The sequence below is a fragment of the Xiphophorus hellerii genome, chromosome 21 (assembly GCF_003331165.1).
Source record: "Xiphophorus hellerii strain 12219 chromosome 21, Xiphophorus_hellerii-4.1, whole genome shotgun sequence".
NCBI lineage: Eukaryota > Metazoa > Chordata > Actinopteri > Cyprinodontiformes > Poeciliidae > Xiphophorus > Xiphophorus hellerii.
In genome coordinates this window covers 18,969,515-18,997,322 of record NC_045692.1, presented here as the reverse complement: position 1 = coordinate 18,997,322, position 27,808 = coordinate 18,969,515, and the positions used below count along the sequence as shown (strand labels likewise).

The 27,808-nt window shown below is 38.1% G+C and overlaps 1 protein-coding gene across 2 annotated transcripts in view; it reads left to right on the top strand.

Moving 5' to 3' along the window:
* Positions 1-27,310, top strand: part of LOC116712022 (cadherin-7) — a 129,760-nt gene extending 102,450 nt beyond the window's left edge. For both annotated transcript variants that reach the window (XM_032551687.1, XM_032551688.1), the window contains 3 exons: positions 8,699-8,816; positions 11,642-11,890; positions 23,101-27,310. In XM_032551687.1, coding sequence (XP_032407578.1) covers positions 8,699-8,816; positions 11,642-11,890; positions 23,101-23,609 — 876 coding nt within the window. In that variant the 3' untranslated portion in view covers positions 23,610-27,310. The remainder of the gene's footprint in view (positions 1-8,698; positions 8,817-11,641; positions 11,891-23,100) is intronic.
* The last annotated feature ends 498 nt before the right edge of the window (positions 27,311-27,808 follow it).

Here is a 27,808-nt window from a genome sequence, read left to right as displayed (position 1 = left end):
GAAATTGTTCTTTTTATACAGATTTACTGTGAAAGTGAAAACATTACTCTATTACTAATGCAGCTTTATTAAAACATTGAAACAAACTAAATAACCACATCAAAATCAAAAAGGTAAACTCGATTGTCCCTGCCCATAGGGGAAGGTTTAAAAATGTGAGACAGCAAATCAGATTTTTATTTTCACTTTAAGATATATATTTTTTATATCTGTGTTAACTGAAGGGAATATACTACTTATGAAGTAAAAATTGCATGCATGTACATGACTCCAGTTCACTTGCAGGAATATGCTATACATGCCATGTTATACCCCTGGCACATTAATATTTAAATTAGTCTTTTAATTGTATTAACATGTTTTTATTTCTTTCTGGAAGCAATATTAATGTTGTTGGAGTTGCTCAGCAAGACTCCCAACTTGAATCTTGATTTGGCATGTATCTTTTTTTTTTTTTCTCATTATAAATCGTAAACTTTCTGGTTGGAAATTAATTTGACCTCAGGGGTAAATTTTGGCCTTTGAGCACACGTCTCAAGGCATAGGCTGGTTACTGGTATGAAAGTGTAACAGAACATTGAATCCACTAAAATTTAACTCTGACCGTTTCTAGTTTCAATTCCTTCTAATGACTTTCCCAGTTATTGGAGTTTTCTTTGACAACATCGACCATGGAACAAAGTTGTCACTTCCGCTCAGTTGGTTTCAAAAATACTGTGAAAACTTTCTCTTACAGTAATTACATATGAGGAAATTTGTAAGAATGTTTTATGTAGTGCAGTTGGGTCCCAGATAAGTCCTCATACGGCCCTTTATTTCAGATTGTAAACACTATTGTCAAATACCTTTTTCCACCTTCTTCCTACGATTAAATCTACCTTTTCTGCTTATTCCTTAATAAGCAAAGCAAAGCCTGGACTGTCAGTACAGAAAAAATGTCTTCACACCTCTGGTCACCAATTCAGATTATCAGTTTATCAGAGGTGTTGCGTTACACTGGAGGATGAAAACAGATATACCACGGCACAAGGAGCAAGGAAAACATTAGCGAGCAGAAGCGTGGCGTCTGTTCTATAAAAAGAAGAAGCAAAATTTAATATCAGATCTCACCAGAAGATGACTTATCCCCGACAGCTTTGGCTTCTCGGGATCATGTCAACAGACGTGTGCTTGTAACAAGCTGAGTCTGAGCAAATGACTGAGTTGGTGTGAAATGAGAGAAGCTCACGGAGGGGAAAATAATTGAAGATATTGACAGATGTCATTTACAGAACTCCATATATTGATTCCAAGTGTAATTTATTTTTTCTCTAAGAGTGTGCCCTGCATTAGGGTGCAAAAAGTGAGTGGGTGCTGCTAACTGGTGGGTCCGAGGAGTTACGGGCGTCATGTGTGGGTGATGTTTGGGGCGTTGATGTCGTGGGAAGCGGCGCATCGAGAGGAGTGAGCGAGGTGGTGCGAAAACAGCATGCCCACCTCCTCCTTCGTCAACACAACCCCTGGTGACAGCTGTCACGTCGCCATGGCAACGAGTGCCACCTATTTCTTGTGATGCTTATTTATACTCTTAGTTCAACTTTGAAGTGGCTGGCTTGATCTTATTGTGTGACTCATCTGCGAAGGGGGTTTTAAGGTAGCTTAAAGGGAAATGCTCTTAGCCGGCAGAGCCAGTCACACCCTGCTCAGAATCGGATAATTACACTTTAACAGACAGTCTGACGCTCATAACAGCACTGCAGACTTTAGAGAGGGAGAGGGGAGGAAAATCAAAAATATAGTTTTTATTTGCGTGTGGAGAATGGAAAAATAAAATGTGCGATAAGAGCTTGTTATCACTAAGATTGCAATTTGCCACTCCAGCCATGCTAAATTAGTCGACATTACTTCCGTCATTAAACAGGCCACATTTTCAAAACGCCAGACTCAAAGGAACACAGATGCTTTGTGTCAGAGTTGCAGGGGATTGTAGTCTTCGTGGTTCACTTAAACACTTAGGGGCATTTGTAAGTAAACTGGGTAGGTGGGTGGGTGGTTAGGGGTGGGGGAGTTAAAGCGGGACTGTTTGAATTGCATGCTGGTGAGAAAATAAAAAAGAGAGACGTTTTACTTGGCAGGATGCGCTTTGTGGAATTACTGCAAGTAAACGTTGAGAGAACAGTGAGGATTTCACCTATGAAGGCTTGGCTTCATCACTGGGTAGGAGGACGCATGAGGAATTGAAAAACTGCTCCAGAGAGGGAAGTTTTAAAAAGGCCAGACCGAAACTTTAACTTTAGAATAAAGATAAACATTTAAGGTTTCAAAGATCATCAAAGCCACTGAAATTAAAAGCTACAGTTCATTAAAAAGCTATATGATTGCTTTATTGCGACTGCTTAACACACAGCGATTTCTCGGGTCTGTGGAGAATGGTTAGAGAAAGAGACAATAAACAATAAGTAGCTAGGATCAGAAACTGGGGCTACATTTTAAACATGCTCGCCAAAGTTGGCAATGATTGGAGAAACATTGCCTCATCCAATGATTCTCCATTTCAGCTTTCACATTAAAATGGTTGGCTCAGAATTAGATGCAATCAATATGAATACATAGATCCATCTTGCCTTGTGTCAATGGTAGTGGTGGTATAATGATATGGAAAATATTTTCTCTGCCCTATTTGGAGCCCTTTGTAAGAACTGAGAAATGATTATTTGAGTGCAGTGTATGGGAAAATTAGCATAATGAATGTGCAACCAAAAAATTGGCAGCAACTGTATGATGCTTGTAAGTCAATGTGGAAAGAAAGGAAGGTTTGAAGCCTGATGAAACGTAGGCCTTTAAGAAATTAGCCAGTTTTGAAGCCAAAAGGATGTCCAACCCAGTCTTAACAAGGTGTTCTAAACAAAGTGGCGAGTGGGTATCTGTTCTAAACAAATTCTCTGAATCCTGCTCCAAAGTGAGAAATAGCTGCATAACTTTCCCCTCTGTATTTTTTTTGATCTGACACGAAGCCAAGCATAAACTCAAGAAACCTTTAATTCCGTGATTCATCGGCCTCTTCGGTCGAGCCTTGCGACAGGCACCAGTCGGCTGCCGCCGTTAATGTCTCTAGGAGAGAATTTATGTCTAAAGCCGTGCCTCTCTCTTCCTATCTCCCACTCAACCCATTAGAGGATTCCCCACCAAAGGTTTTGCAGGAACGCCTTCCATCAAGAGCCATGCTAATGAAAGGCATTATACATTACAAAGTGTTTGATTTAGGGATGATTTACAGTCCCTTTCCCCTTAGCGTTGAGAAATGGAAACCTTCCCTGAGATAAGCTCAGAATCCACCTGCGATATTCAAAGGACATCAAAGGGTTCACATGGTGTATAGGATTCATTGTCTGCATTAAGAACCACAAGAACAGCTTTCTATCAGATCTGAAATTTCCATAACAGAGTGAGAGGCTTGAGAGTTATTATGTTTCCAGGATCAATGGCAGCTTTGGTGATACGCGGACGAGCTCGCATACGTTGCATGTTTGGGTGCTGGATCGCTGCCTCTGCCTGTCGCTGATCTGACGCCGACACAAACATCACTTCTGTCTGTTTATACAAATATTCCAAATGTTCCTGAGCCGCAGATGATAACCTTTTTCTCATCTCCGCTCTGTATAAATTCCCCCAGCTCTGCAGAACTGAACTGTAAAAACAGACGGCTGTACTTTTCTATTAACTTTCCGTTGAGCGACCAATGACAGAGCTTCACAAAAGTATTTACACCCCTGTTGCTAAGTGCTATGTGCTAAGCCAACACAACATGGTGCATGATTGTTGGAAGTGGAAGAAAAATACGTTTTCAATCATTTTTTTGCAACTAACAATCTGAAGTGTGGTGTGCAGTTGTGTTCGTTTCTCTTTATTGCCCCTAATTAAAATCCTCTGCAAGCTACTGCTTCCAGATGTAACCTAATAAAACAGAAATGATCTGTAATTTATTTTCAGCATAAATTCTGTTTTCATCTGCAGGGAGAGTGACTAGAGGGAGGCAAAATTAATTAAACAATTTTTTGACATTTCTGCTATCTACATAGCAGAGGTGTGACCAAGTCACTGTGTTGCAAGTCTCAAGTAAGTCTCAAGTCTCTGTCCTCAAGTCCGAGTCAAGTCTCAAGTAAAGACAGGCAAAAGTCGAGTCAAGTCTCAAGTCAGGAACCTTTAATTTCAAGTCATTTCGAGTCGTTTTTATTTTAGTTTTTTTAATAATTTGCAATTATACATAAAATTCAAATAATAGACCATTTGTTCTTTTTAAAATATGTATTTATCTCAAATGATAGAAATCTGGAAATGGGTTCTGTGCGACATGTGACAGTCACGCTGGTCAGTGCATTAAGTCAAAAACAGTTGACTTAATGCACTGACTGCAGTAAACAATATATTGTCAATATAATTTCCCAACGTAGATGTCTTCAAATACACCAACCATCCTTAGATGATACTAGACCCGGCTCATCATCATGATGGGACAGAGAGACTCTGTTCCCTGTGTTCAGGTCCAGAATCTGCTTTCTGTTCCGGAGCCCCGCTCACTATCCACCGGCTTCCTGAGCTAACACGGTGCACATTATTTGTGGAGGCATTTGAAGGACCGGATTTATGGTAAATCATCACCAATTTAACCCGGAGTACACATTTGAAACATTTGAAGTTTGTGGTTCTACCAAAATCTGGAAAGGTTTAAGGGGTACAAATACTTTTGCAAGGCGGTGTGTTTTAACTTCTTTTTTTTCTTCCCTCGCTGCCAGTTTTAATAATTGGCATGTTTTTTTGTTTTTTTTTTGCCACCTACACGAATACTTAATACCTGACAGCTTGTAACCAGCAGCATTTAATCACAGCTGACAACTGATAATCCATGTCTCCGTCCTGATGGATCATTGACTTTCATTTTTCTCTTCCTCACCCTTCTAGTCCCCCTCTCCTTATTTTTGTCTTCATGTTAGACAAAAAGCTGTTTGGGGCTGGAAGATGTGATAATCATGTGTGAATTGCTTCTAAAAATCTCTTGGATCACATCCACGGGTGTCAGCTGTCACAGGGTTGAGTTCCTAGATCTGCTACAAAAGACTCAGGAGGCTTGATGTAAATTTATGTGAACATAGCCACAGTAACTCCAACTTTGATGACCGTCCCAGTGGCTATCATTAATCGTCCATATGGCATCTTGGTGTGTGATGTTCCTCTCATGTATAGGATGTACTCATTGAGGTCTTTTTCTCCCTGTTTTTCTTCAGCTGGCTGCTCAATTTTTTAAGAGATAACTCGATTTCTAGAAAGTGTGTTTTGTATGAATAAAATAATAATTATGGCACATGCTGCTGGGTGTGGATAAATTGGATTATTCAGTAATACTTCCTCCAATCTTTATAGTTGTCAGCTCTGTTGCATAATAAAGGCAGTAAGGCTTCTCTTAGTCCGAGGTTCAGAAGCGGAACGAAAAGAGGCAAAACAAACAGCGTCTACTTGTTTCACTCACAGATATGAATTCTTGTCTTGCAACGCCTCGAGCAAAAGCAGTTCTTATCGTGAGTCATTTTCATTCCAAATAATGAAGTAAACATGCCTGGCTGCACAGCATACACATTTATTTTGGACAGCATTAGTGTCACGACACGCAACGGACTGAGCTGACATTGTATTTATTTTTCATGTGGTGCTCAAGGCCAACAGATCCGATGCTGCTCGGGATATTAGAATAAGAGGATTGCGTGTGTTGTCAACTTTCCCACTGAGAGTTGGAGTTTCTTTCTCTTGCTAATTGCAAAAACAGACAAGGCTTTGTTCTAAGATTGACTAAATGGATTTGCCAAAACAAAAACTGCTTTTAGAATCAGTTTGGATTAAAAATATTTAAAAAGTCAATCAACTGTTATGAAAGGCAAGAAATCAAAATGGGTAAAGACACATCAGTAGTAATTTGGTCCTTGCCATGTTCCCATCTTCAGCATGAGACATTCAAGCTAAGAAGCATTCAGTACACTTTACATCAGAGGTATACAGATAATCTTTTGTGATTAATAAATAGGAATGCATGTAAATAACTTTAAATTTGTCTGTATGACTGGATTAAATGGATGTTTAATTTTTATTTTGTATTTACAATTGTAAATGTGCTTATCTACATGTTTGTGTTGTGTGTGTCAGGTAAGATAGTTTTGTGACTCCAATGAACAGATTGTTTAAAATTATTTTGTTTTAATCAAGAGTCCTAATCTGTCTTTTTTTTTAAAATAAGAAACGTTTGATCAAAACAAGAATGAGAACCAAATTCTGAGTGAATCCAATATAAAGTTTTCTGGCTTTTTCTTTCCATAATGTAGGAAAACTAGTGGAAAAATTAATAATACATATAGATATTTAATAGTTTTTTCTTAGGGGTACAGAACAGAAGCAGCACTGGACAAAATCACACTGTATAGGTAATTGCCAAAGATTTAGACTGACTTGGAACCAAGTGCTTCACAGTTTGCCAAGACAAATAAGAAAATGAATACATTTTTATCCTGGAATGAAATGAAGTCATACCATCTTATATTAGATTGCTGGAAAAGCCGATGATTGTCTTCGTACTGATTCATGTTTTGAGATGCGAAGTCGTTAATCGATCTTGGCCCTGTTTAGTGGTCTTTTGGCACGCAGTTCAAGGAGAGAAAATTCCTCAAACAGTCCTAAATTTCTACAGCATCTCATTTACATGTCACACCATACACCATTTTCAACATTCCTTTGAAGTGTCCATGTTTACCAGGCAAACATTGCAGCTCCTTGTCACTTTCAGCTGCCTCCAAAGATAAGTGGCTCCTCATGAAGCGCCATGATAAAATACTCAACTTTACAGCAGCAATAAACTGTTTTATATTCTATTGATGAAAACATTTTAATCTCGACAGCCAGTTTTTCCTTTCACATAGGATCGAGATGCTTGTATGTCATCCTTTTAAATTATCTAGGGTGGTATTATTTTAAACAATGTTTTGTTATTGTAAAAACGTTAAATGTGCTAAAGGCCAACAGTTGGACCAGATAAATAATCTCTTTGAAATGATTTGCTTTGGAGAAATCACTTCCTAAAAGAAAACATTTTTACCCCTAAGAGGTTGCTAAACTCTTGCCAAATAAGCACTTACTGTACTACAGGGAACAAATGACACGGATCCCATGCCAATAGTTATAAAACAAACCTTCTCCATCAATAGGAATTAGGTTGGTTTTCTCTAATCCACTCACTTGGTCGCTTGGCCCTTCAAACAGGATTTGTCACTTGATGTGTTTAAACTTTTCATAGTGAAGAAGACCAGATATACAGTACTTTGAAAAAAATATTTACCATTTTAGGCTTTTTTTTCCTTTTTTTCATATGTAAATGTTTTAGATAATTATATTTTGGAATCAAAGATAATCTGAGGAAATATAAAAAGTTTTCGCATGATAGTATGATTTATTAAAGGAATAAAATCAACTTTGTTCCTTATATGAACTAGTAACTCTTCCATAAACCTGACGATTGTTTATGCTACTCTTGATAGGAACAGCTATCAACATGGATTTGACCAAATACGTTATTTAGGGTAGTATCTTTCTTTTTCTTTGCAAATTTTGACATTTTCAGGTAAATTTGCTTAAAAGCATTTGAAAAATAAATCGTCTAGCAAATATAGATCAAAAATATTGATCAATGTTCCAGTTATTATCAATCAAAGGCAACTCCAAACAGGTGTGTTTTTTAGCCTACAATTAAAGAAATTCAGTGTTTCAGACTTTATGCAGTTTTCTAGACGTTTGTCCCAGATTAGAGGAGCATAATTACTGTTTCTCCATGATTGCTGTTTCTCCATGTTTGGCTCTGGTTCTGGGGATTCAGAATAGACTGGAACCAGACTGATATGACAACAGATTTTTTATGTATTTTGCTACAAAGCCATTCATTGTTTGAGCACTAACTGAAGTATTTTAAAGTTTATTCTCTGAGCTCAGACACACAGTCCCACCCGGTGGCGAGTCAGGAGTTGGAATAGTGAGTGTGGCCACAGTAAATATTGATCAACAGCGTTACTCAGCTTTACAAATGTGTGATTTACTGGCGACGGGTATTCTGCAGGATGGTGACTGTGTCAGACAGTCTGCAGTGGTTTGGAAGTGGAATGAGCTCATGGCAGCACTCGCTCAGAACAGAGCAGGGTTGCAGCAGCGCTGCAGGGCGTTGTCTCCAATATGACTGAAAAGAACGTTTCTAACGGTGTGTAGAAAGTGGCTAAATATAGCAACAGAGTTTATAAGTTAGCCTCTATCGTTCTGACAACAGACATCCCTGCACTTGGCCACGCCCGCCTTTATTCCACCCACTTTGCTGGAATTTTTCAAAATGTGTAAGTGGCGGGATTATGTTTTCACAGGGGGCCAAACCCTCATTTGGAAACTGCTTTTCATATTTACTCAGGTTATATCTGTCTAACATGAGAGGAAATTCTTTGGTTAAATACTTTTACATTACATTATGCCATAATGCACTCCTAAGTGATGTACTGAGGAAGGGTTTGAGCATCCTCTGACTCCATGAACCCATTAAGCAGTTTACAGCTTCAGTTCACAGCAGATTGGACTGTGAGATAGGATAAAGATCACCAAGCTAACTGATCTGAAATGTCTGTTTTTTTATTCCTCTCTTCCTCAGGTGATTCAGACCATCAGTGCGGTGGACAAGGACGAACCTCTGGACGGACATCGCTTTAATTTCGCCCTGGACGGAACCGTCGCTGGCAACCTGAATTTCACCCTGCGAGATAACAAAGGTGCAACTGCCTTTCTGTGTCACTCTTTGATGAAGTTCAAAGATAGTGGTTTACTCTTTATTGTGAATTTATATAAGAGTGCCAGATGCACACATACACAGAGAATCTGTGAGTGTTTGATGCTGAAAGCACCCAAAAAATCTTTGGAGTCGGTAGAAATTCTTTATTTGGATTAGAAAACAAAACAATGTTTGGTTATTAAGGGTTTTATTTTCTCATTTCTAGTTTAAGCAGTTGTTACTTTGCTTACCTTTAAATTAGTGAAATGCTAAATCTTTTGATACATTTTTTCTATATTTGTTTAGCTCTAACTTCTGTCACTTTATTAGTTGTTCTACTGTCAACTAACTACATAAAATATTTTTTTTTATTAGTGATAGCACATATGGCACTTTGAAAGGAACTGAATTTTGAATGAGCTATTCAAATGATCTATTTTTGAAAATACAATTTTTTCCATTTCATACAGTTGTTTACAAGTGTTGTGTGTATTCATCACATTTCAGTGCTAAATGTAATTCAGAAACTAAATAAAAAGGAAGATGTAAGAAACAATAGAGGAAAAAGTAAAGATGAGTTTCTTTACCAGAAACAAAGGCACTCCAAGCTAAATGTCTCAGCTACACAAAATTTTAAAGCATCTCTTAATATTTTTATTAGTATTTTATTATGAATATATATCATTATTGTAAAGATTAATTAAACATAGGTCTGTCCCAAAATTTCAGAAAAACACACTGACTGCCATAAAGTGTATTCTGAGTATTTTCCACATGTCGGCGTGGGTTTGTGTTGTTACTTGCATCTTTTTAATTCAACCAGCCAATGCAATTGATTCTTCCCATCCCTCACTGGGACTCTGCACAGCATACACCACCTACACCACATTTCTGTTTAAGACATGAAGCAAAATCATATGGTACATGCCTCTATTTGTACCACCATATAGTCTGCGACAGCATTCTTTGTCTACCAAACAATGTACCTTTAACCTTTAGACACAAGATGCAACTGCTTTTATAACGCCATAATCTGCTACCCTCCCACACATAAAAGTGGGTGGAAAACGTCATTTTAATTTCTATGTAGATGTATAGACTCGAGAGAGTTGTACTTGACTCTATGATTATGTGCTTTCACAAATCGCTGCTGCTTTGAAAAGAAAAAGAAACATGTTCAGGGCTGATAGACTCTCTGAGGCGATGCCCTGTGTTGAGTGGTGCGCTCACCTGTGTGGGAGATGAGTTGAGGTTGTCTCCATACCTTTTCTCAAGGTGCAGCAGCCATCATGCTGTGCCAGAGTAATCCACATGAGTGTGAACACGTTAGACACTGAAGTGTATGTTCAAGGTAATTCAGGTAGCAGACCAGGAATTATCTAGTCTGCATTGGAAGACTTGTTTTGTACCTGTACGGAGGCAAATACATTTTTGAGGGAGTAGCAATCAGTCCAGGAGAGCCTTGACTGATTATTTTTGCATGTGAATTTTTATACTTACATAGTAGATACATATCATGTATAATTTTCAGGAAATATTGATTTTATGCATTTAAATTCGAAGTATTTTTTAGGATATTAAAATCTTTCAGAGTCTTCCAGCTGAACTGAGTACAAAAAAACGGACAACTGAATTCTCCTGACAGTGGGGACAGGTTGTAGTTGCCACCACATGTTCTGACTTGACTCCACACCTGGGTGCTTGTGGAAAGCTTTCACAGAAGAGTTGAACCTGTTTTTGATGCAAAGGGTGAACCAAAACCATTTTAAAGCTGTGAGTTGAGCTGTTAGTTGAATAAAAACAAAATATTCATTTTGCTTTTACTCAAGGAACACACTGCATCTTTAACTCCAAACCTTAACATGTTTCCTGAACTCTGATCTTACTGATGCTTACATGGCTTAAAGTGGGAATGTATCTGAAGTCTTTCCAAAAAATCACACATGCAGCAGCATGGATATAACCAACTGTTTGAAGCAATATTAACTGCATAAACGCATTGCCTGATTGATATTTTTCCTAACTTTGATTGGTGGTTTCTGACTGGGAGCAGTGTTTTTCTGCAGATGGCAGTAGGGCCACAGGGAGGAGGCAGAGGAGCTTGGATTTTCACACATTATCTATCTCACGTTCTACTGTCATGTCATAATGACAAATTTAACAAGTATGTAAAGAACACATTTTTATAAATGCTACCTGCTGCAACTTTAAGGAAATTTTTACCATATCATCCATATAATTTAATCTTTTTTACTGATATGTGCACTTTGTTTTTACTCAAGAGAATATGTCTACCTCATATTTCAAGGGATTTTTTTTAACATCTCTTATGTAAGCCAGCTGTTCTTTTTATTCCTAGGTGATCGTGTTTTCTTTACAATAGAGGCCCTCTTTGTAATAAATTTCACTTCTTTTTTCTCAGACATCTGAAAGCAAACGAAGACAAAGGAACAGTCTTTTATGGTGAAATCTACATTTCAATCATGGCAGCTCAGTTTGAGAGTGAATTTCATTCTATTGATACAGCCGTCATGAAATGCTTTTCCTTCCCTTTAGCTGCTATAATCTCTCTTTGTTTTCCTGACGCTCTCTTTCATACTGAGATTTGACATAAAATTTTACTATGAAACCAAAGCTGTTATTAGCCAACAGGTGGTCAAGACCACAAGAAGGCACCACTGTGTGTCATATAATAAACTGTGTTAATGACTGGAGAAGTCATTTCAAAATTCATGAACAAAACAAAAGAAGGTGTAACGCTACCTGCTGTTAATATCTACATTGGATGGATGCACCATTAAACTTGTGTTTTTCTCTCTTTTGCAGACAACACTGCCTCCATACTGACGAAACGAGGTGGCTTCAGGAGACGGGAGCAGGCCGTGTATCGACTGCCCGTGTTGATTACAGACAACGGAAAACCCACCCTCAGCAGCACAAACACGCTTTCGGTGCGCGTATGTGACTGTGACTCGGATGGCGTGGCCCTGTCTTGTGGAGCCGTGGCCTACACGGCAACTGGCCTTAGCACTGGCGCCCTTCTGGCTATTCTGGGCTGCATCATTACACTTCTGGGTAAGAGCTGGATGACCTCAGTGTCAGAAACATAAAGCCTTGTTCCAGCTGTTTGTTTTTCTCTTGGCTGTTCTATTCAGCATAAAGGTCGGAGTGGGCAGCTTTAATATTGGAAGAAGGTTACAAATACAGATTTTATGCTCCTATTTCTTGTTTCTGTTATGTGGGTCTTCAACTCAAGTATTAAATGTGCTATTAAAACATTTCTAGGAATATTAAAACATTATTAAAAGAGTATTAAAATGATGTGCAGTGATGTACAAAAGTTTATTCACAGGTGGTGGAATAAAGTAAAAATTTGTAATTTCTAGACTTGATGAATTTTTCCATTTTTATTTTTAAAGTAGAAACCCAATATTACTCAAAAAGCATTTCCTCCACTTTCAGATATCTCCTCTTTTTTTCTGCTACATCTTTTTGTATCTGACAAGTACATACAAAATACAGTTTTCAAATTATGAATTTATTTATTTAAAAAAAGGATCCCACTCAACATGGCCTTCTATACAAATAACTAATATTTCCCATTTTTGTTAAATGATTATCTATGATAAGACAATGACAGACACACCTATTACTCCTCCTCTGATTTGCTGAAACAACAGAAGGTTTTTTTAGTGGCCTAGTGAAAGTCTGGATGTGATTAAGAAGATGTGGCAGGTAGTTCCTGCCTAAGATCTTCCATTGTATTTTCAATACATATGAAGTTAGTTACAAAACTGGCCTTTTATCACCTATAGTTGTATAATATATTATTTTCTGAAAACTTTGTATCATCTCCTGCTTCCATTTATTTTGGTTATGACGCCCAGGTGACTTATGAAATACATTCTAATAGTATTCCTGACAGAACTAAAGAAGGTCTTAGCGACCTCCTGCTGTGTTGGATATTTATTAAAGTCACATAATCACATTTCCTCATGGTTGAATCCATAAAATCCCTTTAGGTTGATGGTTGCCAAAGCAGTTATGAAATGCTGTAATGGCATGTACTAATTGAGGGAGATGTAGAAAGAAACACAAAAACATTTTTTTAGCTGAAAGAAATCATTCAGTATTTGCCGTTTCATATCAAAGAAACAAAATTACTAATGGTTGAAAAGATCTCATATCTGTTTTGTGTTGTGGTCTCCTTACCCCTACAAATAGCTGAAATCCACCTATTTCCACACATCTCCTCCTTGGGTATAACCGAGCTTCCTCCGTACAGAGCACCTCTCCCTCTCGCCTTCCCCCGTCTGCTCCATCAGACTAGCAGCAGCAGCAATTAGAAAACACCAGGTCGAACTGGGCATCGTCTGAGCTTTTTATATGATCTACTTCTCAGTCCAACACTCTTAAGAATGGTTGTTATTGGGAGAAGTTACTATAATCAGCTGATAATGAGAAGCCTTGTTGTGATGACGTGCTAAAGGCAGTGTGGGGAAAGAGCAGGAGTTTCTTAAAGAGACAGAGATCATGTTTAAGTCATGTTTTATATATACAGCAGCTGAAAGTTACATCTTGAGTAATACCCCCTTCAATCTCAGTGAACCTCTCTATCTCTCTATCTGGTATGTTGTGGGCAGTTGTAGCTGACATGTTGAATCAATATGTTGTATGCTGTGGTGATATCGGTGGCTGGAAGTGCTGAGGTGATATGAAAACATGTTGCATTGTTGCAACAAAACTATTGTCTTGGTCAAGAGAGAAGATTATCAAAATGATTTTAAAAAACATAAAACAAGCCAAGTCAAGGCTGTCTCATCTATTCTTACTGTTTGAAGAGATAATAAATTTGTCATTGTTCAGTGTATCTTCTTCTCACCTGGGAAACAAACTTTAATTGCATTACTGCCATCTGCTGGTTTGGGGTTTATTCATATACGTGTCTAGTATGCTACAAATTTTGGAACTGAGAAAGGTGTCCATTATTTTTAAGGTCTTTTGTGTAATTAAATTAAATTAGCTGCTGTTTAAAGGTAGCTAAAATGCTTCATTATTTTTCTGAAGCAAAAATAAAACGATGCACACTCAGGGCTTCCAGGCTTTACCATCTGCCTGGTTCTTGTGCATTTTTCATTTTCCTACCTCGAGCTTGCAGATAATATTCTGTTCCATATGTTGTATTTGCTTTTTGGTCTCGTTATGTATGCTAGCAAGGAAAACGGATACAATATTTTTATATTTAGTTTGTATTTTGTTCAATTCTGTTTTTTCTATAAACATGACTGTTAAATGCTGGTATCTGAGTGAAGGCAGTGCTTGACACTACAATTTGTTCCTCTTTCATTCTTTTAAAATATTCTCGCTTGCAGAGAAATTTGACAGAAAAGGATTTGAAAATATAACTACAAAACCTGATTTCCTTTTAGCAAAAGGAAAATACAAACTGTTCCTCTATTCTCACCCCTGTGCTCCCATTAAAATTCAGTCCCTTAGCAAATCTAGGGAGTGGGCAGTGCATTGACAGCTTATACTTATTATATTTAAAATAACAACCCCTGCAGTTCAGAGAGTAGTTCAGATGTAAGTGAAGGTAGTGCAGCCATTCAGTTCAGTACTTGGAACCAAAGAGAGCCATAGAGTTTGCAGCCAGCCCTGATCTATCTGCAGGCGGTTGAAGAGCCTCGACATCTGACATTCTTGCACAGGTCAAACCTGGAAGGAAAAATTTTCCCTTAAATTTCCATAACCGGAAAATATAGTGACCTTGGTGAGGCAGCTCTGAATAGCCACCCTGATGTTTACAACTTGAACACCAAGAAAATCCAATAAGATCAATTATGTACAGTAAATGTTACTGGAAGGGGAAGTCTTGAATTTTAGTTAAAAAAAATATTGAAGGTGAAAGCTCAACCTTTGGCTTTTTGTGTCAAATAAACCAAATATGTGCCTCCTACAACAAATCCAGTATCCCTGGGGATGTTTTTAGTTATTTACAGATTCTAAATGTGTGAATAATAAGCTTTCCAATAATGGCAAACACCTGGAATGAAATTAAGTAAATATGACATTTTGAATGTTGCTATGCAGCAAACATGATCACTGAGAAAAAGGCCCTCAAAGTTTCAAAGGTTGTCCCAAAACCTGATCAGTAGCCTGGGTGTAAAAAAAGGCTTCAATTACTTTGCATTAACTTCACCCCCCAGCATTGACTGTCAACAGGTATTCTGTGCCTGGGAAGGTGTGCAGACAAAAGCTTTTACAAGTCATATTTTTTCAGGCTTATTGAGTAAAAAAAAAATATTTTCTCGTAAGTTTTCAGCTGTTGTCCCTTTTTCCAATAAGACTGTGAACTTCTGCCTTGTGAGTCATAGAGTTGTCTGTGAACCCTGAATAGTAGTTAAGGTATAAGTTATCACTGAGATGATGATGGTAAAAGCAGGATGCTACCTTCGCCCTGTTTCATTGATGTAATAACATTGTCCATTGTTAGGTTGTGGAGTGTTGTGCCATTAAGGATCATAAATCATTAATGCAACAATATCCCTTTAATTTTCTTGTCTGCGTTTGAATGGTATTTTCTAAATAAATTCTCAGATTCATTTCTTAAGCTTCAAATGAATCCAAGGGATTATTGAAATAAGTGCTAGTGCATTTCAAGGATGCGCTGCTTCTGTTTTTGTGTAACGCCATATGTAAGGATGCCAGTAAAGACACTTGTAAATGAGCATTCATTACCACGCTTGCACAGATGACGCAGCTCTGAGCTGTCACCTCTAGGCAGCATTATTACTCATATAAACCCAGAGACACGGTTTAGCTTTTAGCTTTTAGCTGATCTTTATTCATAGAGAAGAAGGAGGATCTAAACAGTGCATACAATAACTGAGATAATATCTGTGATAAGGTGAAACTTCTCTCTTTTTTTCTAATCCTCTGGTAATTTTTCTCACCATCAGTTCAACAGAGAATTCCTACCATGTTGAATTGACATTTTAAATTAGGTAACATGTCATAAACAACCCAGAAATACACTTTTGAACAAGCCCTTAACTGGTAGGATATTCTAATTGTAATAACCTCACACACTCAAAAGACTTGCAGCCTTTATTGAATATTGACTTGAGTGGGTTGCAGGGGGTGTGTGGTAGGTTTGAGGGGGTATATGTGCAAACCAAACCTTTCAGACTTTTATTTGGAGGACATTCTGAAAACTTTCTGAAAACTTTACAAGAATCCATAGCTTTGTGTTGCTATATCACATTAAAAATTGAATGGTTATTGATAAATTTGTAAAGCATTGGACCATGTTTTTCCATAATGTCCTAAACTTGATTTGGAATTCTGCTGAACTTGCATCTTTAGACCAGATTTAACCTAGCTATAGCATGTGGCACAATGCTAAGTTTGGCATATGACACCGTCTCTTGACTTATTTACAGAGGAGTTTAATTATGCAAGGGTTTTGTCGAACAGTTGCTGGGGTATTAACTTTTTAAAACAGTGGTGTAACTATTTCTTGGCCTAGTGTTAATGCCTAAGGTTTTCAGACTAAGTTTCCTTTGCATGTGAATTTAATTGTGCATGATGCTCTGTCACCATCTATCTATTTAGCACAATTAGATGAGCATCTTCCCTCCTCTTCTTCTCTTCCTCCTTGTGAATATTGGTCCCAGCTCTCCCTCTGTAGTGGAACTTTGTCCTTGGCTTGCATTAACCAGCCCATGCGTGACCGCTCTGACGGATCCTTTATTCTTATCTCCGTTGATAGGCTTCCATCAGGAACCTTTTCAATCTGTAGGTTGCTATTGAGGCCGTGATTGCGTGTGATTGTGTTGTTGTGGATGACAATCGAGCTTGACTGCATCTCACCGCTGTCACTCTCAGGTTCTGTCACTCTTACGTTGCCTTTTTTTCTTCCCCTTTTCCACTCTCAGTTTCTCATCAGGTGACCACCAGTAATATTGTTTCCAGTTATCTGTCATCATAATAACAGCTAGAACATATGTTACATGTAGAGAGCTGCTTTTGCCAGAATGCATCACTTACTTTGAGAGCTTCAGCCAGGACAGATGATAGAAAACAGGCAGTTTTCACCTGCCAAGCTAAAAACCACTAAGAGCTCTGTTTGCATTTACATTAACTCTACATGCTCATGAGCTGAGTGGTCATCAATCATGGCTTGATATTTTTAGATTTAATTACCAGGCTTGTGCTTCTTGCATTAATAGCTCCGAAAATGCCTGAATACAACTGCACTTTTGAAAAATGTCATTTTAAACCCATTTTATGATCCAGCCACTTTGGAAGATATGTCTAAACTACTGAGACGATCATTATCTCGTTAAGATCCTGGGCCGTTTTTCCCCCAGTGCAGGTCAGGTATGGCTCAGCCCTCCTGAGAGCCAATTAGGATATTATGTAGCACTCCAAATCTCCAGGCATTTATTTCTATCTGGACATCTGACTTGCTTATCAGATCTATTTCATTAATCTCTGTATCTGTTTGTGTGTCTCTGGCTGCTCTGGCTGTCCCCTGTGGAAGTCTTGTGTGTTTGTCTCTGTTTCGACATCTCCAAAGTAGTCAGAGATATTTTATGTTCAAGCTGTTTTGTTGGAAGTCGGCCTTTTCTTTGCTTGAACAAGCCCATTACCAGCAGATTTAACTCTTGTTACACATGGAAAAAGCTGAAAAATGCCTCACATGGGAGAACTGGGAGGAAATGGCTCAGAGCTTCCTAAAAGGATCCATAGAGGAAAATATAAACACAAAAGTTTATGGAGGAGAAAATAAATACAGAGTTTGAAGCCTGTACTGTACATACTAACCCACAGATGTGGACCAATTTGTAGGGACCCCTGGTAATGACAAAATAATAAAAAAAATAAAAAATGGCACTTGGATGATCTTTCACTTAGAATGAAGAAAATAAAAGACATGTATTTTTAATACATTTTTGGAAGTGTGAAGAAGCATTTTCTGCCATCTTGGGACTCAAAACTCAGGAGTTTCTACTCCATATGGGGATTGTTTCTGGAAAACCAGAAGGAATTTTACTATACAAGTAATTACTGTTAATAGCTTACTGCCTTTTATCACTAATAGGGACAAATAGTTTTCCTGAACTAGGATGAAAAATGAAATAATTAAAAATAACACAGATGTTGCAAGTAGAAAAGCTGTCAAAACAAGGAGACAGTCTTAGTAAAAATGATTAATTAGTGAACTGATCAGATGGTCACCAAAGCATGAGTAGATCTGACAGTGTATGTAATGTACATTTTTGTGTTCAATCATAATGTTGCTGGGCTATCATTCAGACATGAGGGAGAGTTACAGCTTCATTATGCATTATGCAACACTGGTTGTTTTAAATGTGCTCAACTCAAGTAAAGAACACATATCTTGTCATCTCAGACCATGTTTAAAAAATGTGGAACCTAGGAAATAAGCCTATAGAATGAGTTTGATCATCAGCTTTAGGCTGGGAAAAGAGAGTATCTGTTTCTGCTCATAAAATGGTAAAAGTTTTTCCAAAGCTGAATCATTTATATTAGCCTAATGTATGACCTGTTGAAAAAATGTTTTTCTAGCTAGAAGTAGGCTGAAGCAGTTATCCTTAGTCCAAGGTGTTTAAAATTTTGAGCATCATGCATATTTCAACAAGTATAAAAGTTGTTAAAACTGAAAGTCAGCACACACATCTGCTGAATTAGGTGAAAATGTTTAATAGCTGAAATAGCACAAAGTATGCAAAAGCCGTTAAGTGACCAAAGAACATCAAAAGGATCACAGGAGCGTGTGTGTGATATCTTGTATTCAGAAGTATGGAGAAAGCTTCGAGAAGCATTGCTGAAGAACAGAGGAAGTCCTGCATAACTGTTGTGATTGTGCCTGTCTGTTGTCATTCATCACTTTGTACATTTGCAGCAGCAGACAGTCACATCCCTGAAGGAGAAAGACACCTCTTTATGTGACCAGACACAGTTTTTCCATTCGCTCTTTTCAGTGTGTGTTGCTCTTTTTGCAAATGTATTTGCTCTTTCGGAAAGATTGTTTTACCCAGGTTGAATTCACAGTAAACAAAGCTCAATGTGTGGGTGTAAGGCAGTTGGGGGATCGAAACCTTCACATTTGATTAGATCAATCAGACATTCCCTCTAGTTCCTGTAGTCTAAATATTTAAGCATTGCTGTTATTTCTCTTGTAGCTTATTACCATGCTGGAAGGGGTGAGTTAGTCATTCCAGTTGTATATGTAAATCTAAGTATTTCTGCACAGGGCCTTCCGAGGGCAACAAATAACTTTTTCTTTTCTATAATGAAGGAAGACTCAAAAACACCACAAAAAAGTTCAGAAGCAAGTATAGCATAGAACCTATGGCTTTATTTGAGAAACAATCAATGGGCAAACAGGAAGCTGAAGAGCTGAAACAAATGCACCAATTAAAGTTAGATAAAGAAAGCACAAGCAAGACAGTGAGGGAGACAAAGTCTGACTGATGTGAACAAGAATGAACACGACATTAACAGAGAACCTAGCAGAAAACATATACACTTGAATATTAGGAAATATGGCAATCAACATAAAGGGAACTGAGGCTCTTTCTAGAGAGAAACAAGCTCTGAAAAATTCAATACAAGGTAAAAGAGAAGGCACCCAAAAACAACAAACTTGAAAGTAAAAGATTTGTTAAACACTGCAAAAAGTGAACATAAAAACATGCCAAAATATTAAATAATAGAAGCATTTCATAAAACTCAACTTTTCAGCAGATGATTTAGCTAAACAAATGCTTCAATGTTCTTGGAACATAGTTTGTGTTTTTGGGTTAACATTTTACGCGTTATGAATGATTTCTACAAAAAAATCAAATAATAATTTTGGGTTTAAATTGAATGAAAGAGTGCTTAAGTACTGCATTTCCTATTATAACATGTGATTTAATATTAAAACATGATGTAACCAGGCAACATGAAGTTTCTAAAAAGTGTTTAGAAGTAAATTAAATTCTAGCTGAATGAACTCTTTCCTAAAATCAAACTTATGAAACCAATACTTGCAAAAGGCTATGTTTATGTGTCATAAATTAACAATATGTTCATGTATACGCTGTTCAAACAATAAGTTTAACTTTAACATAAAGTGTAAATCTGTATCTGGTGCATTTTTTATTAAAACAAGCCTATTCTTCAGTCAGTGAAGTTTTTCGCAGTGGGTAGAGTTTTCAGAAATCTTACTTCTGTAGGAGTAGCAAGACTTCATAATAATATTATGAAGTTTAATAATATTATGAAGTCTTGGTTAGAAATGCATGTTATAGTATATGTATAGTAATTGTTTTGGAAAGATGACATGCAGCATTTCAGCAACAAAAAAGCCTTGAGGAATTAATTGAGCAATGCAAGCTTCGTGTGCGAGGCTTGTCTACATTCTTCTTACATGTCTGTGTCAAAGTCGTTGATTAATTCATCTTTATTAAACAGCAGCGCAGAGACACAGAATGTGTGGGTGAGGCAGTGAGTAAATAACCTGTTACGTGTTCACCTGAATCACACATATAGAAATACTCTAATGAGAAAGCGATGCCTGCTGGTAAGAAAAGGGCAGGAGAGAAAATTCACCTTGTTCACTATCGATTGCGTGGGGTAGATCATTTAAACAATTCAATTACAGCAAAAGCCTTTGTAGCGCGGAATTGATCTCCTTTTTTTTCCTCTGTTGTTCACTTAGTTTACATCTGTTCTCCAAAGTGAAGAGTGGGTACCTGTCGTACCGTGGCTGCGTTTGCTAAAACGTCCAGGCTGCAAACTACATCTCTCAAAAGAGCCTCGGAACAAACTATCTGTATTCTCAACCATCAACCAGCTCCACCTAGAAGGCTGTAACTGGATGTTGGCTTGTTTCCAGTCCATGAAGCATTGTGTCTGCCTTCTAGGCATTAAACCCTAAAGAGCTTTGCTGGAAAGCACTTGGAATATTCTATTTGGATGTGCCACTTTGTAATTCATTTTACCGGAGCCTTGCTGAATTGAATAGAATTTAGAATGACTCGGGGCCCTAAAAAGAGAAGAAACAATCTCCCTTGGAAAGGTTTGGAAGCACTAAAATGTGTCCTGGATCTAAAGAGGGTAATTGGAAAAAAGGGACCACTCAAAGTCCCAGCGAGCTGCAATATTCTGCTTTTTACACAGGATTTTTACACATTTTGTCATGTAAAAATTCCACTCTCCCACACTCAATTTTTCTTTAGTTCTCAGTCCCCCATGTTCATTTTACAATGTGAAATACAAAAGTTCACCATGTATTCAGAAATATTCATACAGCAGACATGCTTTTAAATTTCGTTGAATGGATCAAGTCACAAAGCAGGAAAGAAGAAGATCAGCATAAAGTTGAAAGAAAAAGGAATGAAGTACAGTATAAGGGAAAGATAAAGGAAGCAAGAAAGGATGCAAGGCAGAAGGAAGTTAGTCAACAAGGAAATGAGGAAAGAAAGACACAAAGGATAAAGGAAGTATAACATTTTTCTAGATTAAATTCTATTCTAAGATTATTATTTTTCCACAATTATCCTTATTTTGACAAATTTAAATCAAATGTTGGACTTTTCCAGACCACTATGGTACCGTGGATGCATGCAGTTGCCAAACAGCTAACAGAAGGCTGCCCATTCATCTCCCCAGTCCTTCGGCGTGACACCTCTCTCCCTCCTTCCCATCCCTCTGTTTGCTCCTTTATTAGAAGGTGTGAAGTGGTCTTTGAATTTGGTTCCTGGGCCTCTTTCTCTGCCGCCAGCAGCAGCTCGATGCCGGGCAGGAAAAGAAATATGGACCAGTGGAACGATATTTCACTGGCACCGGCCTGACATTGATGGATAGAGGATCATTAGACGTTTGCCAGTTTGCTTGGGCGTGGAGTTATTTTCAGCAATAATGTATGGGAAGAGGGAGCAGGGGTTGAAGGAGAGCTTCTGCTATATGATCTCAGAGGCCCGTGCATTCAGCAGGGTGGAGCTGTGAACAAGTCTGGAAGCGGAATGTGGGCGGCGGAAAACACAAAAATAAATTACATCAAAGGTTTAGCTTTGCCTTCTCAGCTTAATATTTGAACTGTTTATTTATGACTCTCTGCCTCTTTTTCCACCATTAATCTTCCATCATCTAGTCCAATCATTTTGATAATTTAATTTCAGTTTAGTACTTCCAGGTTTGTCTTTTACTTTTGACAGCACATATATTGTTTAATAACGCAACAAGATGTCTGGGATACACCAAGATTATTAATACTTTGTACTAATTCTGTTTGCCAGTTGCACAGCTCTTTCTCTTCTCTTGTTTCACATGGTCATGAAAGAAGGTTGATTTCGTGGTTTAATGACCATATTTCGTTTCCTTCGAACCTATTTGATTTTTATTTTAAAATGTCTGGCTTCACATTGCCATGTGCTGAAACGAGGTTAACAGGAGAGATTTTTTTTCATATTCCTTCTTCATCATGTCAAAGTAAAATAAGTTTTTTTTCCCCCAACATGGCTTCCAGACATTGGCATTTGAAATGTGTCTAATGGTTTTTACCTGAAATTCCTTATTATTGTATTGTCCATATATTCAGGCCAGTTTAGCTTTTGAAGCCATTTTAATAAATCTGCCTTGCTTGACATCCCCATGTTGAAAAGTAACTAAGAAAAATGAAACTATATTCAATTACACATTTATATGTTCCTACTGAATACATATATTCAAATTGAAGGATGGAATAAAAAAAAAGATTTGTGTTCTGAAATAAATGTGAACTTATTTTTGGGATTTTTCCACCTTGTTACTAAAAATGTGGTGGACACTGTATGCCATGTTGGAACAAATATGGTATTTTAGTTCAAGGCAAATCTTGACCTAAACCAAATCTAATTACTGTATTGAAAACAGTTTTTTTTTCTCACAGATAAACAAATTGCTATTTTTGTTCTTGTAAGGAAACTTGGCGATCTTACCTATAATACTTGAAAATCGATGGAACTTGAAATTCCAGTGATAACTGTGAATAATATTTTTATTAGAGAAGTACTTCTACTTTTCCTCATATGCTTACTATGCATCTCATTTGTAAAAATTGGAAGGACTGTACTATTTTCCTCTCAGTTGACGTATCAAAGAAAAAAAAAATTGGCACACTACTCCTCCCCGGTTGTCTTAAGTCAGTGTGAAGTGATTATCAGCACACAGATAATACACATCATCCACAATTTCTCACTCCAAGATCTCTCCTCCTCTCTCCTTTGCAGTGATGGTTCTGTTGATTGTGACAATGCGCCGGAGAAGGAAGCAGCCCTTGATTCTGGAGGAGGAGAGGGACATCAGGGAGAACATCGTCCGCTATGACGACGAAGGAGGGGGAGAGGAAGACACGGAGGCCTTCGACATGGTCACCCTGCGCAACCTCAACATCATCAGAGACCCCGCCGCACGGCGAGACGTCACGCCGGACACTCCCACCTTTTACCAATACACCTCTGCTTCCCGCCCGTCCTACAAGTCGCTGCCCGACAACGTGGTGTTTCGAGAGTTCATCTGGGAGCGGCTGAAGGACGCCGACGTGGACCCCACGGCTCCTCCGTACGACTCCCTGCAGACGTACGCCTTCGAGGGCAGTGGGTCTGTAGCTGAGTCGCTGAGCTCGCTGGAGTCACTAAGTACAGACTCGGACCAGAACTACGACTACCTCAGCAACTGGGGGCCGCGCTTTAAAAAGCTGGCCGATCTGTACGGCAACAGTGACAGCATGTTCTCGTAGCCCCCAAATGTCTCCCTTAGCAGTTCTGGAACTTTAAAACATGTGAGTAATATATTGTCAGAGCAAGTGGTTTTGTCCGCCTTGGTGCAGCTGAGGAAAAGATTCAAAGACAACATAAGTGATTGAAGGAAAAACACTTTGACTTCAAAGGTTTTTTTGGTTTGTTTACCTCCTAGTATGGGCTTTCAAAAGCGTGCCATGGTGAGTTTTGACACTGACTTCAAAAGTGGCTTGACTGAGGAGGAAGCCTTGTGTGCAAAAGACATTAAAGGTTTCACATTTTGGACCTGAGTCCAACCGCTGACTGCAAAATGCATTACATGTGGAAGCTTTTTTTTTTTTTTACAGGGAGAAACCTGTCCTTTCATTCCAGTGATGGGCACAGTACCAACACTCCGGCTTTGATGCATTCCTTTGCTATCTCTGTGCTAAAAAACAAAAAGTTTCTCATGAAAGGCTGTCCCCCTGGCAGCTAATCAGTAGTCTCTGGACTGCTCAGATGAAATATGAGAACAATTTATGTTTCTTATTACCGTTTTTTTGTAGAAGACGGTTGAAAATGGGCTGTATTTTATAAACCTTTACACCCAGAGCCACATTAGTCATGGACTCAGTCATAATTCTTAAAGTTACTAGCCAGACTTTTCTGTAAAATCTGATCAAATTCTCTTTAGATATTGAAACCTACAATATATATTTTTTTTTATCAGGTTTTCCTTTTTGTTTTGGTATTTTGTCTTAAATTCATCCATCCATTGTCTACATGCACTTATCCCGGCAGGGTTGGCGGGCTGGTGCCATTTTACGTCAAATCCTAGTTATAAATCCTAGAAACACACACTTCTGCTGATGTCACAAGGGGCAGAGTTGAACTAGCTGTAGGGATTCATGTCTGCTCTCTAGTTTTTGTAAAACTTTGGCCAACTGACTGCAACCAATTCCCATTTCCTTTTAGGAATTTCTGCAAGGAGCTAACAAAATGTAATAGATATATAATATATCACAATAGATATTTTTATACCTGAAAATTTGAGTAAAATAGGCAAAGGAGGTGAATGACCTGTACCTGCTGTTGTAGTTAGCACAAAAAGTAAGGACATATTAGTTTGGCTCACTCTATATTTGCAGAAACAATGAATTTTGGAAATGAAACATATATTTGGAAAGCCTGCTTGTTTCTCCTTAAATTGTGGCACATTTGTGAGGAAAATGGATTTGTAGGTTAAGCAGCAAAGTTGAGTATTTGGGCAGCACACTTTTTTTTGTTGGATGACATCATATTTTTCAACCAGCATTGAATCCATCAGTTTGGTTCTGTTGGTCACTCTGGCATGTACGACACACCTAAAGTTATCCCACAAGTGTTCAAAGGGGTTGTGGCAAAGACTGTAGGCAGAGTTTGGCTCCTTAAGTCAGTCATAAATTCTGAGTAATATTCCAAAAAACACCAAAGTTGTTGAAGATGACCAGAGTTTCACCCTTGAGGAATTGCTGATCAGTTCATGCAAAGTTCTTGAACAAACAAACTGCTTATTGTTTTACTTTAAATTGGAACGGAAAGAAGAAAATGTTTCCTGCTGGTAGCTGCACAGCTGCTGCATCACCCACCACTACCACCAACTATTGTTGCCAAGCATATCCACTTTTGATGAGCCAAATCCTACCTGTTAGTTCTACTACACTTGCTCCTGCCAAACATCCTATGCCGCCATCGTCTTTCCAGTTGCTCTGCAGCCAGATGGAGTGAAGGTGTATGGGGGAAGTGCATTTGTCCATTGAGTCATTGGATTGGTATGTACCAGTAAACAAGCATTCACTGCCACTCCCACTACATTGCGGCCTAACAAGTATGAAATAGAATTGAAAAGTGATGAACATGAATGGATGCCAGTCAGACAGACACCAAAAAAGTACTCAAAATCTCTGAAGTCCCTTGAATTTTGTCATGTTAAAATTACAAAGAGTGTTTTTGAATACTGGTTTTAATTTTATATGGGCAGTGGGGAATGGGAGGTTGATCAGAGTTGATGGGGAGTTGGGTGGAGGTAAATACAGGACAATCATAGAGGAAAAGCTGTTGGAATCAGCAACAGACTTGAGATTTAGGTTCACCTTCCAGCTGAATGGTAGCCCTCAACAGATAACCAGAGCTACAATTGAATAGTTTAGATCAAAGCATGTCTTTGCGTCAAAATGACCCAGTCAATGTTCAAACCAAGATGCACTATGTTCCTTCTGACTGAGCTTGAGTTATTTTGCAAAGAAAAAAATGGAAAAATCTGAGTCTCAAGATGTGCAATGCTGGTAGAGACATTTCCAAAAGGACTTCTATGTTGTAATTGTAGCTAAAGGTGGTTCTCCAAAGTACTGAATACAGGGAACCTGAATACAAATTAACATAATACTTTTCAGTATATTATTTTGTATAAAATTTTCAAAACCAACTACTCTTTTTTTCTTCTTTTTTTAACAATTATTTTCTAAGTTGTGTTAGTCTGAATTGAAGAGAATCCATTGAAGTTTGGGGTTGTAAAATGACAAGTTGTTAAGAAGATCAAGCAGAATGGTTACTTCTGCAAGACAATGTACATATAATTAAACCAGTTTATTTTCAAAAGCCAATCAATGTCCTCCTCATCTTTACCATCCACAGCAGTGCTGCTCAAGGCCTGGGGATCCACAGAGCTGAATGGGTCACAACTTGAACTGTCTCTCTGTCTGATGTCATTGTATCGTATTTTCCTTCTTCTAAGTTTAGTTCTTCTGGAGGTTCCACTGACAACATCAAAATTCAAACCATATGGTTTATTCCTGCTGGTTCATGTGATGTCATCAGCTCAAACACTAGGATTATTAGAGGGTTTTTGTTTAATGTCTGCTTATTAGAAACTTTGTATTCCACAGTAATAATCCATACTTCATGACTGTGTCTTCAGTATTGTTGTACATTTATTTATGAAGAAAAATACACCTCTGGCTAGTATCTTTAACACTACGTGACACACAGACTCATACCTATAATACAGTATAACCAAGTACAGTAGTTGATGTGCTAAGGAAGTTGTGTGAATCATAAAAAGAAAGACATCCATCAGTTTTATATATCAGCAGGGTGACAGAGAAACACAAACTCTTCTTCTCCTGACAGTACATTTTGCAGATGTCGCGATGTAGTGTGTGTCTCAGTCTGTTTCTACTTCTGCCTTTCTATTACCAACAGTATCATTTCTCAGCTATGAAGTCGGGGTTTAGTTCTGCTTTTCTACAAGGTGGGAGTGTCAGATCTGCGAGCCTTGATGATGGATTTGTCCGTGCTGTGCTAGAGATTCACAACACCTAGACGTTAGGGGGTGGGGGGAGTCAAGTATTTGTTTTTGAAGTGGCTGACCTCACAGAGGTCTGGTTTGTAAGTAAATTAATTTAGCTTCTGTAGTTTGCAAAGTCCAGCATATATTGTAATTTTAAAATTGAATTTTAAATAATGTACGGTTTGAATATCGATGGTGAACGGACACACTGTATGATAATCATATTGTGGCGATTTTCTTTTCTTTTTCTTTTCCCAGTTTAAACAAGTTATGTTACAACTGGGTGTGCACATGTGCAACCGCTATGTATTATTTATTTCAAAGAGGCAGAACTGTGCAAATGATGTTTTTATCTTTTTGCTGAAAATAAAATTGATATTCAGTTCCTTAAAAGGCTTAAGGGATTTATTTCAGGTTATCTGAACATAAAGGTCATCTCTGGCTAGAAACTACAGACAGCATACAGTAGCAGTAATAACCAGAGACTCTGAACCTGTTGCCATCATTAGGGACCTCATAAAACCAGAAAAGGACTCAGGAGGGGAAGAAGCTTTCTCTGTGTGGCTGTTGCAGCTGACAAAGCATTAATGCTCCACAGAAGCTGTTGTGATGCCTGTGAGGCTCACCAACGCTCATTTGGGGAGCTTAGTGCAAATTTTTCATGCCCATTTGATGCAGTCAAATAAAGTCCGCTTGTTTTGTTGTTAATCGCTGCATCTCAAGCGACCAAAAAAAATTTTAATTGACTCCCCTCATTTAGGAATGTAGAGTCAAGAAACAAATTAAATGAATCATGAACAATATACTGGATTTAATTAAATGCTGCCTTAGATTCCACACACAGAGTGGTAGAAGCATTTCGGAAAAAGCTGAGTCTATTCTCCCTGTCAT